The 18701-nt window shown below is 42.2% G+C and overlaps 1 protein-coding gene across 4 annotated transcripts in view; it reads right to left on the bottom strand.

Moving 5' to 3' along the window:
* The window catches only part of SH3YL1 (SH3 and SYLF domain containing 1), a 120299-nt gene that overhangs the window by 62682 nt on the left and 38916 nt on the right, over positions 1-18701 (bottom strand). For all 4 annotated transcript variants that reach the window (XM_054021984.1, XM_054021985.1, XM_054021983.1 and 1 more), the window contains exons 4-5: positions 15021-15085; positions 9123-9235 (exon numbers count right to left, since the gene is read on the bottom strand). In XM_054021984.1, the coding sequence (XP_053877959.1) occupies positions 9123-9235; positions 15021-15085 (178 nt within the window). The remainder of the gene's footprint in view (positions 1-9122; positions 9236-15020; positions 15086-18701) is intronic.

The raw sequence follows: 18701 nt of genomic DNA on the forward strand, positions 1-18701 counted from the left end.
TAGTTCCAAATCCCTGACAAGGTCATTCAGTTCACCTTGTGTTATGAGGTGTGGTTCAGAGGAGGAGGATGGGAGAAAATGTGGGTCCTGTGATATTGATGGTTCAGGACCAGAAGTTTCATCCTCTTCCTCATCTGACTCAAGTGAGAATGATTCTGGTGCATCAGGAACCGGCAGTCCTTCTCCGTGGGGTACTGGGTGTATAGCTGATGGAATGTTTGGATAATGCATAGTCCACTTTTTCTTCTTTGACACACCTTTCCCAACTGGAGGCACCATGCAGAAGTAACAATTGCTGGGATGATCTGTTGGCTCTCTCCAAATCATTGGCACTGCAAAAGGCAGATTTCCTTTTCCTGTTCAACCACTGGCAAAGATTTGTTGCACAAGTGTTGCAGCTTATGTGTGGGGCCCACCTCTTGTCCTGATCTCCAATTTTGCAGCCAAAATAAAGGTGATAAGCTTTCTTAACCATAGTGGTTATACTGCGCTCTTGTGATGCAAAAGTCACTTCACCACAAACATAGCAGAAGTTATCTGCACTGTTCACACAAGTACGAGGCATCTCTGCTCACTTTGGCTAAACAGAAATGTGTCCCTTTGCAAAATCAAACACTGACAAATAAGTGAGCACGACACTGTATGATTTCTAGAGCTGATATAGGGCAATTTATTCAGCAGAGTGATGTAAGCTTTGTTATGATTGCATCATCCATGACTTCTAGGAATAACATGATGCAATCCATATCATGTATGACACAATACCAGGTTCAGATTGCATCATTCATTGTTTTGCCTAAAAAGCAAGTACTGTCCAAACCCAGTCATAGATTTATTCATAGATCCAGTCAAAAATGTATTTCAGTCATTTCTGGTTTAAATTGAGATTCCTTCCCTTTATAACTCACTTATCCTCTGCCATTCCAAAGTCAAGGGTCGTATATACTGACCCAATAGCATAGCTTGAAAACTAGAGCCAATCAACAATTTTAAGCCTCATTTTCGTTCTCAGTGACCCAGAATTAGTAAAGTTTGACTACATTTATTTCAGAAGCATTTTGGCTGTAGAGCAGTGTTATCTATCCCTTTCTTAGTGGTTCCTAACATTTTGTTAGTTTTTACTGCCACTGCACATTGAGTGGATGTTTTCAGAGAACTATCCACAGTGACTCCAAGATCTCTTTCTTGAGTGGGAACAGGTAATTTAGAACCCATCATTTTGTATGTACAGTTGGGATTACATTTTTCAATGCGTATTACTTTGTATTTATCAACATTAAATTTCATCTGCCATTTTGCTGCCCAGTCACCCAGTTTTGTAAGGTCCCTTTGTAACTCTTGACAGTCGGTTTTGGACTTAACTAGTTTGAGTAACTTTGCAAAATTTGCCACTTTTCCAGATCATTTATCAATATGTTGAATAGCATTGGTCCTAATACAGACTCCTAGTACAGACCCCTAGAGGACACCACTATTTACCTCTCCACATTCTGTCTTGATGCCCTGTTTGTTTCTCCCACAATCATTTTCATATTTTTCTAATGCTGTCATCTCAAATGGAACAGCTCTTCCTGAGCTGGTCTACTAAGCCTCCTCATTGAAATCCATCCTTAAAACTGACTTCTGCTATTATGTTCAGCAGAAGGGTATCAGATTTATTTATTTTTAAAGAAAACTGCCCTGCCAGATTCAGTGCCATAACCTATAACTGGCCAAAACCAGGGTATGACCAACTAGAGGGTGTGGTCAGATATCACGTATGGAATTATTCTAAGCATATGGCAGAACCAAGGGCAAAGCAAGAGTTCTAAATTTTTACTGCAATTAAGTGCACTACTCTTAAATGTCAGAAGTGAAAAGTTGTAATGCCAGACTTCAAAGGGAGGTCTCACTTTGGTCTCCAATATAGATGCTCACAAAAAGTCAGTGTACCAAGATATTTTTCTTATTGCAAAATATTTCTTTGATATTCATATTTATTAAACCTACACAAGAAGTTATTCAGTCAGCCATGTGTACACATGCCTTTCCTAAATAACCACATGTGCTTTTTCCTGGGACCCTAGTCTTTTCTCCTCTATCCAAACCCTGAGCATTGTGCTATTGCTCCTTTATCACAGCATATGCATAAATAATCCAAGCTATCTAGGGCAGCGAGGTACCTAATACATCTCTAAGCACTGTAAAATAATAAGTAGGAGATTGAATGCTATGTGTTCCTATACATATTAAGAGTACGGGATGGAATGGCATCCTATCTAGCTCCTCGGGTAAAGGAAAGAATACATTACATGCAGAAACTCAGTTTTGCATGAGATCTTGGTATGCAACCACTGCTGCAACCCCAAGACTTGTGTTTGTGAATGAACAGGTAGGAGCTGGCAAAATATAAAGTTAGTCTTTAAGTTACATTACGGTATGACATTTATAACCATAAAAAAACATAACCCTCCATCTGTTATCAAAATATGAATTGCATTCTGATTTAACAACCTAGCCATGGGGAAAATCTAACATGCTACAGGACATATTTATGATTAATATTAATTGCTAAATCCAGTAAACAAACAAGGAAATAGCAAAATCAAACAAGGAAATGGCAAAATATTCCCCATATTAACTTCTGGTATGAAGAGAGTCTCAGTCAATATTTGGAATAAAAAATGTGATGTTGTTTAAAAGGACACTTAAAATAGTTGTTTCCATTATAAAAAGTGCTCTGTAACAGGCTTTTAAAGATCCCCCAAAAAACTCTATTATCCTTTCCCTTTGGTAAATTCTTTTCATTCTTATACTGCAAAATAAAATACAACTGATTTTAAAAATACAACTTACTGTATACAATGACTTGCTATAATAAATCTTTTTGTATCAGCATCATCACTTCATGCCAGTACAGCTCCAGGAACATTGTATTATGTATTAATTTCATACTGAAATGTGTATCATACAACTTCTGCGTAGAGATGTTTAAAAAAAAAAAAGGTCAGAAAATGTTTTTTTCCCCTGGAAAAAACTGACTTTCGTGAAATATTTGAGTGAAAACCAAAAATTTTTTTATGTGGAAATGCTGCAGTGGTGTCTCATGGGAGCTGTAGTTCAGGTGCCTTATACTCTCATTCTTTTCTATAGGTTGGGTTCCCTGGCTGGACTCCAACTCTCATGATGCACCACTCTCTCCCCTCTTTGGGGGTGGTGCATCACGGGAGTCTCAAGGCTGTGGTACATTATGAGAAATGACATTCAGCTGTGGAACCTGGCCCAAAGAGGAGAATGGGGACTTGATGCAACAGAACTACAACTTCCATGAGGCAGCAAAGCACAACTGAATCAAAGTTTTTTAGTTTGGCCCCAATTTTTTTTCTTCAGTTTATGGTTATTTGTTTTTTTGATCAAAAATCTGTGGAAAGCAGACACTTTTCACAAAAATAATTTAATCAATACCCAATTTTCTGTCAAAAAATGGGTTTGACAGAATTTTTTTGGTGACTTTAAAACAGTCAAACAATTGGTCAACCCAAACAAATGACCACACCAGAATAAAAGTTAGAATGTTCCCCACAGTCATTTCTCTCAAGCAAAACACTGAGTGAAAAAGAGGAGTCTTAAATTGGCTCAAGGCTAACAAACTTGGGGTCTGAGAGACCAACAAGGTAATCTAATCATAGAACTCAGGGCCCTCCACTAAGAACTTCCTGTATTAGGCCTGGTCTACACTACGGGTTTAGGTCGACTTTAGCAGCGTTAAATCGAATTAAGCCTGGACACGTCCACACGACGAAGTCCTTTCTTTCGACTTAAAGGGTCCTTTAAGCCGGTTTCTTTACACCACCTCCGACGAGGGGATTAGCGATAAAACCGGCCTTTGCGGGTCGGAATTGGGGTAGTGTGGACGGAATTCGACGTTATTGGCCTCCAGGAGCTATCCCACAGTGCTTCATTGTGACCGCTCTGGACAGCACTCTCAACTCAGATGCACTGACCAGGTAGACAGGAAAAGACCCGAGAATGTTTGAATTTCATTTCCTGTTTGCTCAGCATGGAGAGCACAGGTGACCACGCAGAGCTCATCAGCACAGGTAACCGTGATGGAGTCCCAGGATCGCAAAAGAGCTCCAGCATGGACCGAACGGGAGGTACGGGATCTGCTTGCCATATGGGGAGATGAATCAGTGATAGCTGAACTCCGTAGCAGTAAAAGAAATGGAAAAGTATTAGAAAAGATCTCCAAGGCCATGAAGGACCGAGGCCATAACAGGGACACACAGCAGTGCCGCGTGAAAATTAAGAAGCTACGGCAAGCTTACCACAAAGCCAGAGAAGCAAACGGAAGGTCCGGGGCAGAGCCGCAAACTTGCCGCTACTACGCGGAGCTGCATGCGATCCTAGGGGGTGCAGCCACCACTACCCCAACCGTGTGAAATGAATCTCTCACTGGAGAAACACACAGGGAAGACGGTTCGGCGAACGAGGAAGATGAGGATGGAGGTACTGTAGGTAGCTCACAGCAGCAAGGAAGCGGAGAAACCAGTTTCCCCAACAGCCAGGATATGTTTGTGACCCTGGACCTGGAACCAGTAACCCCCGAACTCACCCAAGACCCTCAGGGCACACAGGAGACCTCTGGTGAGTGTACCTTTGTAAATATTTGTAAACATTACACAAAAAAAAGCAAGCGTGTTTAATGATTAATTTGCCCTGGCAATCGCGGCCAGTACATCTACTGGAAAAGTCTGTTAACGTGTATGGGGATGGAGCGGAAATCCTCCAGGGACATCTCCAGAAAGCTCTCCTTTATGTACTCCCAAAGCGTTTGCAAAAGGTTTCTGGGGAGGGCTGCCTTATCCCGTCCGCCATGGTAGGACACTTTACCACGCCAGGCCAGTAGCACGTAGTCTGGAATCATTGCATAACAAAGCATGGCAGCGTATGGTCCCGGTGTCTGCTGGCATGCAGACAATATCCATTCCTTATCTCTCTTTGTTATCCTCAGGAGAGTGATATCATTCACGGTCACCTGGTTGAAATGGGGTGATTTTATTAAGGGGACATTGAGAGGCGCCCGTTCCTGCTCTTCTGAACAGAAATGTTCCCCGCTGTTAACCACGTGGTGGAGGGGAGGGGTGAAGTGATCATCCCAGAGAATCGTGTGTGTGTGTGTGTGTGGGGGGGTGGTTTACTTGTGTTTGTGCCGCATATTAACCGGGAAACCGCAGCCCCTCCTTTTACATTGAAAACCCATTTTAAATGGACAACCCAATTCATCCTTGATATGGGAAATGCGCTGCTGTTTGCAACCTTTCCCGCATGTTAAGAAGGTTAAAAAAGCCAAAACACTGTGGCCTACCATGGCTGCCTGCAAGCCGAAATATGCGACCTTGTAATGAAAGAGTGTACCCATTGTTCTCTAAAATGTGTCTTTTTTAACCACCTCTCCCTTCTCCTCCACCAGCTGCAAATGTTTCTCCTTCGCAGAGGCTAGTGAACATTAGAAAGAGAAAACGTAGGACGAGGGACGATATGTTCACGGAGCTGCAGATGTCCTCCCACGCTGATAGAGCACAGCAGAATGCGTGGAGGCAGTCAATGTCGGAGATGAGAAAAGCACAATATGAACGAGAGGAGAGGTGGCGGGCTGAATGGCGGGATGAAAAGAGCAAGTGGCGGGCTGAAGACGATAGGTGGCGTCAGCTTGCAGACAGACGGCAAGAGGCAATGCTCCGTCTGCTGGAGCATCAAACTGATATGCTCGAGCGTATGGTTGAGCTGCAGGAAAGGCAGCAGGAGCAGAGACCGCCGCTACAGCCCCTGTGTAACCAACAGCCCTCCTCCCCAAGTTCCATAGCCTCCTCACCCAGACGCCCAAGAACACGGTGGGGGGGCCTCCGTCCACCCAGTCACTCCACCCCAGATGATCGCCCAAGCATCAGAAGGCTGGCCTTCAATAAGAGTTAAAGTTTTAAAATGCAGTGTGTCCTTTTCCATCCCTCCTCCCCCACCCATCCCAGGCTACCTTGGCAATTATCCCCCTACTTCTGTGAGGAACTAATAAAGAATGCATGAATGTGAAAAAACAATGATTTTATTGCCTCTGCAAGCGGGAGGGGAGGGCGGGGTGGGGTGGTTGGTTTACAGGGAAGTAGAGTGAACCGGGTCGGGGGGGGCGGGGGGGTTGGCGGGTTCATCAAGGAGAAACAAACAGAAGTTTCACACAGTAGCCTGGCCAGTCACAAAACTCGTTTTCAAAGCTTCTCTGATGCACACCGCGCCCTGCTGTGCTCCTCTAACCGCCCTGGTGTCTGGCTGCGCGTAATCAGTGGCCAGGCGAGTTGCCTCAACCTCCCACCCCGCCATAAAGGTCTCCCCCTTACTCTCACAGATATTGTGGAGCGCACAGCAAGCAGCAATAACAATGGGGATATTCTTTTCGCTGAGGTCTGAGCGAGTCAGTAAGCTGCGCCAGCGCGCTTTTAAATGTCCAAATGCACATTCCACCACCATTCGGCACTTGCTCAGCCTGTAGTTGAACAGGTCCTGACTCCTGTCCAGGCTGCCTGTGTACGGCTTCATGAGCCATGGCATTAAGGGGTAGGCTGGGTCTCCAAGGATCACGATAGGCATTTCAACATCCCCAACGGTTACTTTCTGGTCCGGGAAGAAAGTCCCTTCCTCCAGCTTTTGAAACAGAGCAGAGTTCCTGAAGACGCGAGCATCATGTACCTTTCCCGGCCATCCCACGTTGATGTTGGTGAAACGTCCCTTGTGATCCACCAGGGCTTGCAGCAGCATTGAAAAGTACCCCTTGCGGTTTACGTAGTCGGTGGCTTGGTGCTCCGGTGACAAGATAGGGATATGGGTTCCGTCTATGGCCCCGCCACAGTTTGGGAATCCCATTTCAGCAAAACCATCCACTATTGCCTGCACGTTGCCCAGAGTCACTACCCTTGATATCACCAGGTCTTTCATTGCCCTGGCAAATTGGATCACAGCAGCCCCCACCGTATATTTGCCCACTCCAAATTGATTCTCAACTGACCGGTAGCTGTCTGGCGTTGCAAGCTTCCACAGGGCTATCGCCACTCGCTTCTGAACTGTGAGGGCTACTCTCATCTTGGTATCCTGGTGTTTCAGGGCAGGGGAAAGCAAGTCACAAAGTTCCATGAAAGTGCCCTTACGCATGCGAAAGTTTCGCAGCCACTGGGAATCGTCCCATACCTGCAGCACGATGCGGTCCCACCAGTCTGTGCTTGTTTCCCGGGCCCAGAATCGGCGTTCCACGGCATGAACCTGCCCCAGTGACACCATGATTTCCACATTGCTGGGGCCTGTGCCTTGTGAGAGGTCTATGTCCATGTCAATTTCCTCATCACTCTCTTCGCCGCGCTGCAATCGCCTCCTCGGGTGGTCCAGGTTTCGCCTTGGCATGTCCTGGCTCTGCATATACTCCAGGACAATGCGCGTGGTGTTCATAGTGCTCATAATTGCCGCGGTGATCTGAGCAGGCTCCATGACCCCAGTGCTAGCTATGGCGCCTGGTCAGAAAAAAGGCGCGAAAGTAGTATCTGATGGACCAGGAGAAGGAGGGAGGGCGGGAGGGCCGAGTGACGACATGGCATACAGGTACAGGAACAGGGAATTAAAATCAAGAAAGGTGGCTGTGCATCAGGGAGAAACACAAACAACTGTCACACAGAATGGTCCCCCCAAAGATTAAACTGAAAACCCTGGGCTTAGCAGGCCGTTGATTTCACGGAGGAAGGGGAAGCAAATGAATACAGAACAAATCTATTTTTTACATCTTAAGCTGGCAGCCGACGGTGCAGCATGAGTGATAGCCTCTCCAGTATGACGATGACGGTTACCAATCATAATATACCATCGTCTGCAAGGGGCTGCTGCTGTGTAGCAATGCAGCCCCACGTCTGCCAGCCCCATGTCCGCCAGCACCCAGCATCGCCCTCGGCCTCTTCTGGGTGCTTAGCAGACAATACTGGGCAATTGGCAGAAAATAGTATACTACGACTGGGTAGCCATCATCATCGAAACAGTAGCATGTCTGCCCAGGTGGCCATGATTGACAGCCACTCCAGTATGACGACGATGGGTACCAGTCATAATATACCATCGCCTACCAAAGGGCAAGGGGCTGGTGCAATGCAGCCCTACGGCTGCCAGCCCCACGGCTATCACTCATGCTACACCGTCTACCGCCAAAAGGCAGTTAGCAGCTGCTGCTGTGTAGCAATGCAGTCCCACGTCTGCCGGCACCCAGAGGACATATGGTGACGGTGAGCTCAGCTGAGCTGAGCGGGCTCCATGCTTGCCGTGGTATGTTGTCTGCACAGGTAACCCAGGTAAAAAGGCGCGAATCTATTGTCTGCCGTTGCTGTGACGGGGGGGGAGGGGCCTGACGACATGTACCCAGAACCGCCCGCGACACTGTTTTGCATCATCCGGGCATTGGGATCTCAACCCAGAATTCCAAGGGGCGGCGAAGACTGCGGGAACTGTGGGATAGCTGTGGGATAGCTACCCATAGTGCAATGCTCCGGAAGTCGACGCTAGCCTCGTACTGTGGACGCGGTCCGCCGACTAGAGCACCTAGAGCATTTTATGTGGGGACACACACAATCGGCAGTATACAACCGGTTTCAATAAAACCGGCTTCTATAAATTCGAACTAATTTCGTAGTGTAGACATACCCTTAGTTCCAAGATGTTCAAATTCTAGGGCCTTTCTGAACCTAGCTGATTTCATCTCTCTCAATCATACACAGAAAGAGGCAATCAATTCTTCTTTCCACTTACAAACAATCTCCATCTAAGCTAGACTGAACTTCTATTAGGCTTCCTCTTTCCCATTGCTTTTTATAGGCTTGGTTGAGAGAAAGACAAGACCTGACTGAGACCGCACAATCTGTATCCAATTAAAATGGCATAATACTATGAAGACAACACTGGCCAAGCGAACAATAGGTTTTCCACAAAATTATTGAGCAGTTTGTTAGAATACACTAAATAAAATTTACAAGTATATTTTAAATAGGATTATGGAAGTACTTTTTTGTTAATACATACATTTAAAACACGTTACTTGAATTTTATATTTTAATGCTACTCACCTTCCCAAAGGCCCAATTGCCACTGTAAAATTTCCTCCAAGTGTAAGATTGCCACCTTTTGCAAAAGCTTCAACTGCTCTTTCATGGTTCAGTATTATTACTAAATCTGACACCTAGAAATCAAGTAAAAACAACTATATTTGCTACTTGAAACAAATATTTGAAAGTTCATCTATCTCAAGAAGGAAAGAACACAAACATGCAAATCTGTAGATCAGCAAAAACATGGGAGTATATAAACCATTTTCTGGAGTTAGCCAACTTCAAGATATCCTCCTAGTGAAAAATTAGACTAAGAAACTGAGCATTTTTATTACTCTTGATCATTTAAGTATTCTGGCAACATGGCCAAGGATGCAGCTAGAGGGTTTTTTGTTGTTGTTGCTGTTCTCTCTGTCTCCTCTTTGTCTACCATTCACCTGTCCTGAAAGATGGAAGCAACAGGAAAAAGAAAAAAAGTCATTGAGGAAAATACCTATGATTACAGTTTCCCATTATCAATGGAAACCCATTTTCTGGCTACTGCAAGCTGAATTATGAGGCTTTGCCAACTAAATGTTATACCAGTCTGACACTGATCACAGGAAAGATAATGAAGCAGCTGATACAGGACTCGATTAATAAAGAATTAAAAGAAGGAACTATAATTAATGCCACTCAACATAGGTCTATGGAAAATAGTTCCATTCAAACAAACTTGATATCTTTTTTGGTTGAGATTACAAGTTTGGTTGATAAAGGTAATAATGTTCATAAAATATATTTAGACTTCTGAAAGACATTAGACTTGGCACTGCACAACATGATGATTAAAAAATAGAACAATACAAGGTTAACATGGCACACATTAAATGGATTAAATGCTGCCTAACTGATAGGTTACCATAATGTAATGGTAAACAGGGAATCAGTATCAAGGTGGTATGTTTCTAGTGAGGTCCCACAGAGATCAGTTCTTGGCTCTATGCTACTTAACAATTTTATCAATAACCTGGAAGAAAACCTGAAATCATCACTGATAAAGTTTGCAGATGACATTATTTGATTAAAATATGACCATATAGATTACTGTTGCAACCACTGTTATATATTTGCAATAAATCTTGTAAAAAGATTGTCAAGTAAGGTGTCTATGGAAATGTTATGATTTGCTGAATATGATTATGCTATTTGTATGCATGTATCATTCTTGTATTTGAAGTTGAGAGTATTGGCTCTACACCTGGATTTCAAGCCAACGGGGGCTGCAGGAAAGGCGGCCAGCATGTCTCTCGGCCCACTCCACTTCCTGCAGTCCCCACTGGCCTGGAGCAGCAAACCGTGGCCAGTGGGAGCTGCGATCGGCCAAACCTGTGGACGTGGCAGGTAAACAAACTGGCCTGGCCCGCCAGGGGCTTTCCCTGAACAAGCGCCGGCCCTAGTTTGAGAACCACTGGTCCAGTGGAACTACAGGAACACGTGTTAAGTCTTACCTAACGTAACATCTCTATTAATGATCTCAGAACTAAAATCTGATAAAATTTAGATAGGGTACTTAACTGAAATGTGTTACCAAAAACTAATTAATTAAATAAATATAATAAATTATAATAAATGATAACAAAGAACTAATACAAAGGGACCTTGACCCTGATCAGGCAAGGCACTTAATACCGTGCACTTTAATCTGGTACCAAATAGGTAGAAATATGAACAAGAAAACTGAACAATTTGGAAAATTACAACTTTACTATATTAGGTAGAAAATATACAGAGATATTTAATTGTGGGGAGGAGGGGGAGAAACCTAAAAAACACCAAAGAGGTACAAAAAAAATTTAGGATACATTTCAGAAAAAAAAAACCCTTCCTAACAGTGAAACAGTTTCCCAAGAAAAGTATCTGAAGCCCTATCAATTGGGGCATATAAAACTAAGACTGAACTATACACCACTACATATACCCAAAGGAACAGGTTAGGTGATCTAATAAGTTTGTTGCCTCTCTAATGTCTTTGGTTTTAGGATTCTAGGATCACAGAATAAATTTCTTGAACAATACACAAGCATTTAAAACTATGGTAACAGATAAACCTTGTAAAGGTCATATCAGACTAACTGAAACAATAGAAGAAATATATTGACTAATTTGAAAAATAATAAATATTAAGCATGTTGGGCTGGCTATGTATATAGCAATGGAAAATGCAAATGAAAACATCACATTTTATTGAAAATATAAAAAACATGGCTCCATGAATCACTGACCTTTAGGGAAAAACATCTTTAAGAAATAGTCCCTTGTTTACTCCTTCACTAGTGGTAAGGATTCTATCAGGTGCAGAACTACATAACAGAAGCACATTACCGAAGAACAGAATAAACTCTTATAGATAGGCTTGGCAGAATTTGATTTTTATAATTCTGATAGATAATGTTGATGTTTATTTTAAGTATATTTAAATATTTTTATTGATTTTAATTTTCACAGTTGCGGGAAATTATGGGGTCAAGACAATTATTTAATGACAAATGCTGAGATTCAAAAGTTAAAGCTTTATAACCTTTAAAACACAAATTGTCAACATCACGTCTAAATATGCTTAGTGAAGAGGGAGAAACAGTAACAGGAAACTTGGAAATGGCAGAGATGCTTAATGACTTCTTTGTTTCGGTCTTCACCGAGAAGTCTGAAGGAATGCCTAACATAGTGAATACTAATGGGAAGGGGGTAGGTTTAGCGGATAAAATAAAAAAAGAACAAGTTAAACATCACTTAGAAAAGTTAGATGCCTGCAAGTCACCCGGGCCTGATGAAATGCATCCTAGAATACTCAAGGAGCTAATAGAGGAGGTATCTGAGCCTCTAGCTATTATCTTTGGAAAGTCATGGGAGACGGGAGAGATTCCAGAAGACTGGAAAAGGGCAAATATAGTGCCCATCTATAAAAAGGGAAATAAAAACAACCCAGATAACTACAGACCAGTTAGTTTAACTTCTGTGCCAGGGAAGATAATGGAGCAAGTAATTAAGGAAATCATCTGCCAGCACTTGGAAGGTGGTAAGGTGATAGGGAATAGCCAGCATGGATTTGTGAAGAACAAATCATGTCAAACCAATCTGATAGCTTTCTTTGATAGGATAACGAGCCTTGTGGATAAGGGTGAAGCGGTGGATGTGGTATACCTAGACTTTAGTAAGGCATTTGATACGGTCTCGCATGATATTCTTATCGATAAACTAGGCAAATACAAATTAGATGGGGCTACTATAAGGTGGGTGCATAACTGGCTGGATAACCGTACTCAGAGAGTTGTTATTAATGGTTCCCAATCCTGCTGGAAAGGCGTAACGAGTGGGGTACCGCAGGGGTCTGTTTTGGGACCGGCTCTGTTCAATATCTTCATCAACGACTTAGATATTGGCATAGAAAGTACGCTTATTAAGTTTGCGGATGATACCAAACTGGGAGGGATTGCAACTACTTTGGAGGACAGGGTCATAATTCAAAATGATCTGGACAAATTGGAGAAATGGTCTGAGTTAAACAGGATGAAGTTTAACAAAGACAAATGCAAAGTGCTCCACTTAGGAAGGAAAAATCAATTTCACACATACAGAATGGGAAAAGACTGTCTAGGAAGGAGTACGGCAGAAAGGGATCTAGGGGTTATAGTGGACCACAAGCTAAATATGAGTCAACAGTGTGATGCTGTTGCAAAAAAAGCAAACATGATTCTGGGATGCATTAACAGGTGTGTTGTGAGCAAGACACGAGAAGTCATTCTTCCGCTCTACTCTGCTCTGGTTAGGCCTCAGCTGGAGTATTGTGTCCAGTTCTGGGCGCCGCATTTTAAAAAAGATGTGGAGAAATTGGAAAGGGTCCAAAGAAGAGCAACAAGAATGATTAAAGGTCTTGAGAACATGACCTATGAAGGAAGGCTGAAAGAATTGGGTTTGTTTAGTTTGGAAAAGAGAAGACTGAGAGGGGACATGATAGCAGTTTTCAGGTATATAAAAGGGTGTCATAAGGAGGAGGGAGAGAACTTGTTCACCTTAGCCTCTAAGGATAGAACCAGAAACAATGGGTTTAAACTGCAGCAAGGGAGGTCTAGGTTGGACATTAGGAAAAAGTTCCTAACTGTCAGGGTGGTTAAACACTGGAACAAATTGCCTAGGGAGGTTGTGGAATCTCCGTCTCTGGAGATATTTAAGAGTAGGTTAGATAAATGTCTATTAGGGATGGTCTAGGCAGTATTTGGTCCTGCCATGCGTGCAGGGGACTGGACTCGATGACCTCTCGAGGTCCCTTCCAGTCCTATAATCTATGAATCTATATACAAAGTAAATATTCTTAAATCAACAAATCATACCTGTTTGTACTAATCCATTTGCTAATCCATTTGTAACAAGCCTAATTCAAAAGCCTAAATCACTGGTTTTTTTTTTTTATTCTAATAAAACTTCTCAGGCAGCATTTTTCTTACTTTGGCTATCTGTAAATTTCCATGATCGTCCATGGAATTTTTTTTATCAGTTTAAGTACAAACTTAAGTACAATTAAGTGATATGAACTGATTATTGGAACATAAGGTGTGCCATATGAGAGGCCAGTTGCATATGTGGAAAGTGTACCAAGATACTGCAGGTGCTAGGGAGAAAAAAATTCTGGAATAATTAGGTGCTATGTAGTTTAACAACTTTCAACCATAATTCTGCATTTCCTGGATTGCAAGTACTTTGATGTGTCAAACTTAACATTACATTATTGTTATGGAAGGGAGGAGGACATCTGTCATGTACTTTAATCTAAAGAAGTACACATAAACATTATATTGAGAACGAAAGAAAGAGCAAGTCCTGTTTGGCTACAAAAATACATGTACACATATGTACAAACTAGAATTCCAACGACAAGGCATTTTTTTCTAGTCCCGATAGCTCATGTGCACCACACTTAAAAAGTTGTCCCTTTGTCGAGAAATGTTATTTTTGGCACTACTCCAAGACTCAATACAACAAGTCCTGGGCATGAAACCAGTGTAAATTTAAATCCTTGACTGTTTCAGCAGGTTTTGCAAAGCCAGTAAGACAAGAATCAAAATATGTGGTTTTCTCTAGAGATCACTGTAAGAAACCTGACAGGTTTTATATTGAGTACCTCTCACTGTAGCAGACAATGTTTCACCAATGCCACTGAAAAGTTTATTACTTCATTTTCTAATGTTTAGAAACAGCATGCTCTATGTAAGAGAACACTTACAGTTGATATATGCTGGAGTAAGTAAGTGATTTGCACATAAAACTTCTTGTTAATTAACGTAATTCATGCATCTACTGTGCTTTTAACACTGTTTTTACTTAGCTAGGTTTAACTTTAAAAGGGGGCAGTTTTACCCATTTGTTTTTATGTAATTTACCTTCACTTGTATCCATCAATCCTTTTTTTGGGGGGGAGGGGCACTATACAGTTTCTCTTACCATTTAGCACACACCGTTATCTCATTTCACTTTATCTGCAAACACAATCTGTATATAATCCTACCAAGACCAACTACAAAATCTTCTATCCCCTTTAATCTCACTTCTTTACCCCAGGTACAATATTTTTTTTTAATCAAACAGGTCACTTGTTTCTATTCTTTAGAAATTTATTAATTAATGCTTAATTTTACTTCAGTTAATTAGCAAAGAGATCAGATAATAATGTACAAATCTTCATTGCTGGATTTTTTACATCCCATTAGAAATATATCATTTTATGAAAACATGAGAAAAATTCATACTGTACATGCAATATTGTAAAATAAGTTTCAATTATAGTTCATGTACACTGAAACAATGCATATTTCAAGATCAATGGATGTAGGATAGAAAACTCTACTTTTGTAAGATATTACAAATGTATTTAATCCTTACCTCAATTCCAATTTCAAATCCACCACCAAGGCCAGCTATCCCTATTGCAGAAGGAGAAGACCAACCTGACCCACACAAAATAAAATACATATTACAAAATTTCAACCATATCACCATTTAACAGTAGTAAGTTCTCCCTTTTACAGAAACTAAAGGTCAACTAATACAATATGAAAAATATTACAAGTCATTGCATTTGACATACAAATTTTCAAACTGAAATCTAAAATATTACAAAGCTAAATATATGTTTTCTCTTGTTTTTAAAATGCGCCTCAAAATTTTCAGTGCCATCCAAAACTAAGTTTGAAAGTCATGTTTTCAAAGTAAAAACTGCTTTTCATGGAAGGCACCTGAAGAACTGGCAACATCAAGTAGATAGCAAATGAAAACAGTGCTGCCTGGGGACAGTTTGTTCGATAAATAATATTGCAATAGTAAAGAAAAAAATCCAAATTATAAAATTGCATTTCAATAGTTAAAAGGACATCATTACTGAAAAACAACAGTGCACATTGGAAATTTCACTGTAATTCTGATTACCATATCAAAGGGACACTTCAGAGACAGCACCATTGACACTGAAGAACTCTTATTTTAGGCCAACTATCTGCAATTTTTTAAAATATATTAAGGTGCATGTTTTCAAAAGCATTTTTCAAACATCATATATTTAGATTCAGTTAATCTTTTGGATACCAAGGCTTGTTTCAAAAAGTATCACAATACTTCACACAGAACATCAGAGGTTTGAAAATATGAAGGTTTATGTGGTGCATCAATGTAGCTAAACATTTTTGAATTAGTTCTCACATTTAAACCGACCAACAGAGCAGAAATCTATTGCATATTAAATATCTTCATTAGCTAAGGAACTATTTCATAACACTGTAGTGAGCTACTGCATATTGAATTCCTAATACATATTACTTAATGTTACTTACTGTAATACTTCTACTGGTAAATATTGATTTTAAACACAAACAACACTATTTCTAATTATAAATCAACAGAGACAGACAAATAAGCCTTGGTAACTTAGTAACAGTCTGGGAACGATGAGTGTCAGAAACACGATCGAACACTCTGAAATATTTTTCACCCAGGGCCATAAACAGAGTGGGGCAAGTGGCAGCCACGCAGGGCGCAAAGTCATAGAGGAAGAAAAATGGGGCAGAAAAATGCCCCAAAAAACAAGCAGGGGGAGCAAATATGATTGCTTACCCCATTCCTAAAATGTCTAGTTACATCTCTGCTTCCACCATTTCAGTGTAGCTCTGCCTCTGATTTAGGATTTTGTCCTTGACAGAATTCTTGGCATTATGTAACTAAAAGTTGAACTAGCTTCTCATAGCCACACAGGTGAAGAAATATTCAGGATATCAAAATGCTTATAGTTTTGACACCCAGTAAGCAGAACCTTTAGTTCAGCACTCATTATAGCTATTTTACAGTTTTTCTTTTGGATAGGATTCCTACCTGCCCCTCAAAAAGTCCCCAAGCCAGTATATTTGGTTATTTGGATGTAAATTGTTGCATTCTGGGTAGCTTTCCCATGCCCGCTGACAGCAATTCCGGGCCTCAGGGCAGAAAAGTCAATTGCCCCCCTAGAAAGGGATGGCTGAGGTTTACGATACTACTTTTTATCCTATTGATAACACATTAGAACCCACTATGCTTAAGTTGTGGTGTTGCTTGACCTAGTTATCTTTTTTTTTTCCCAGTTACAGCACCAGTATTAAATAAACTGTGAAACTAAATGTAAGATGTAGAATTTGTTATTTTGAATTATATATTTAAATTAAATAAATACATTATGAATTAAATTAATTAATATATAAACATTTAAAGAAACACAAAGTAAGAAAACACCTAAAGTATCAACTAGGCGAATTAAACACCTAACTGTGATTCATGTGTAATCTAAAGGCAAGTAAAAAAACGATATACAAGATGTAACTGAATACGACCAACAAAGTTCAACTATACAATACCTGCACTACTGGTGCTGTGGGACATCAATACCCAGAGCAATGAGGAGATGGCAGGCATAGTGCGGCCACATCTATTGGGAGGCGGCCGGGGCGAAGGCAGAGGGAAAACCCATGCCTCATTCCCTGGCTGAGCAGTGGAGGTGGCGCATCATAATGCGCTTGTGATAGCAGCTGGTCAGCCAGTGACAGAATCAGTGAAAGGGTGGAGGGGGGTAGTCCCAGCTGCCTCTTGGCAAATTTAGGATGGCTCGAATGGGTGGCTGAACTTGCTGGCTTGTGTTTGGCGAGGAGCTGCAGCCCTGGTGGAGGAAATCTGGTAGCATAGAGGGAACTTGTTCCTCTTTAAAGTCTCCTCAGCCTGGCAGCCGGAGAGCCGGAGAGCCAGAGAAGGGAGCAAGCTCCATGATTCCCAGGCTGCTATTGCTGATGCTCTGACAGACTGCCAGACCAGCAGGGTGCAGCAGCACTCTAGCAAACTGTTATTGTAACCATGAGGGATGGCGCTCTGTATAGAGCGGCAGCAGCAGGAAACCGGATTTCTTTTTTGTAATCTTAATTTTTATTTTAAAAATACATTATCTATCCCATCCACATGGGCCCTTTTAAATCACCAGGCTCCTGAGCAATTCACCCCTTTGCCCTCCCTGTCGGCAGGCCTGAGTTCTCCTAGAATAATAATCATGCGTATGAACTCCATAAGTAGTGCTGAAGATTGGCCTGTAAAAAGTTTTCTTCCTCAGGAGTGGTGCAAGGGCTGCGGTGAGACCTTCGAAATCAGTCCACTAAAAAGTAACAAGTTTAAAACTGGATTGTTTTCCCGACACAACATATAAAACTTACCTATGAAACTCATTTTCAAAAGATCACACACAAATAATAATGATAATAGTATGTAGATACCCTACTACATTAAACATATTACAAGAGATATTAACCTTCATGCTTCAAAACAATTCTAAAATTGTTCATTATGGGGATATTACACATTGTTCTGAAGGCTCTAGCAATAGCTATTGTTACACTGCATGTGCATTAGAAAATACTGTTTTCCAGCAAAGATGCTGAAAAACCTAAGTCTGCTACCAGGGCAGCTCCAGGTACCAGCACAGCAAGTGCGTGCCTGGCGCGGCAAGCCACGGGGGGCAGCCTGCCGATCGCTGTGAGGGCGGCCGTCAGGTGGCCTTCGGCGGCGTACCTGCCAGGGCCGGCTCCAGGCACCAGACGAGAAAGCACGTGCCTGGGGCGGCACTTTTAAAGGGGCAGCATTCCAGCCAATCTTGGGGCGGCACATTCCGGCTGCCCTGCTGTTTTTTTTTTTTTTTTTTTTTTTTTTTTTTTTTTTTTGCTGTGGCAGCCCGGTCTGCAGCTCCCAGCCCAGCTGGGGCACGGACCCTGGCCTGGGGGGGGCAGGAACTAGCGATCCCCGCCGCTCACCGTGCCCCCTGGGACGAGCCACTGTCCGCCGCCTGCACCGGCCTCCGCCTCCCGCGCCGCTCTGAGCCCGACCCAGCCAAGCCGCCTTTAAAGGAGCAGCTGAGCCAGCACCTCCTGCAGCCCCCGGGGGCTCCGCCCTTCACCCCCCTGCGAGCTGCCTTGACTGCCCTCCACGCGTTCCCTGCAGCTGCCGGTTGTTTTTTTTGCTTCGGCAGTCCGGCCGCCCTTTTTTTTTTTTTTCGCTTGGGGCGGC

This window comes from Malaclemys terrapin, chromosome 3 (genome assembly GCF_027887155.1).
Source record: "Malaclemys terrapin pileata isolate rMalTer1 chromosome 3, rMalTer1.hap1, whole genome shotgun sequence".
NCBI classification, from domain to species: Eukaryota; Metazoa; Chordata; order Testudines; family Emydidae; genus Malaclemys; species Malaclemys terrapin.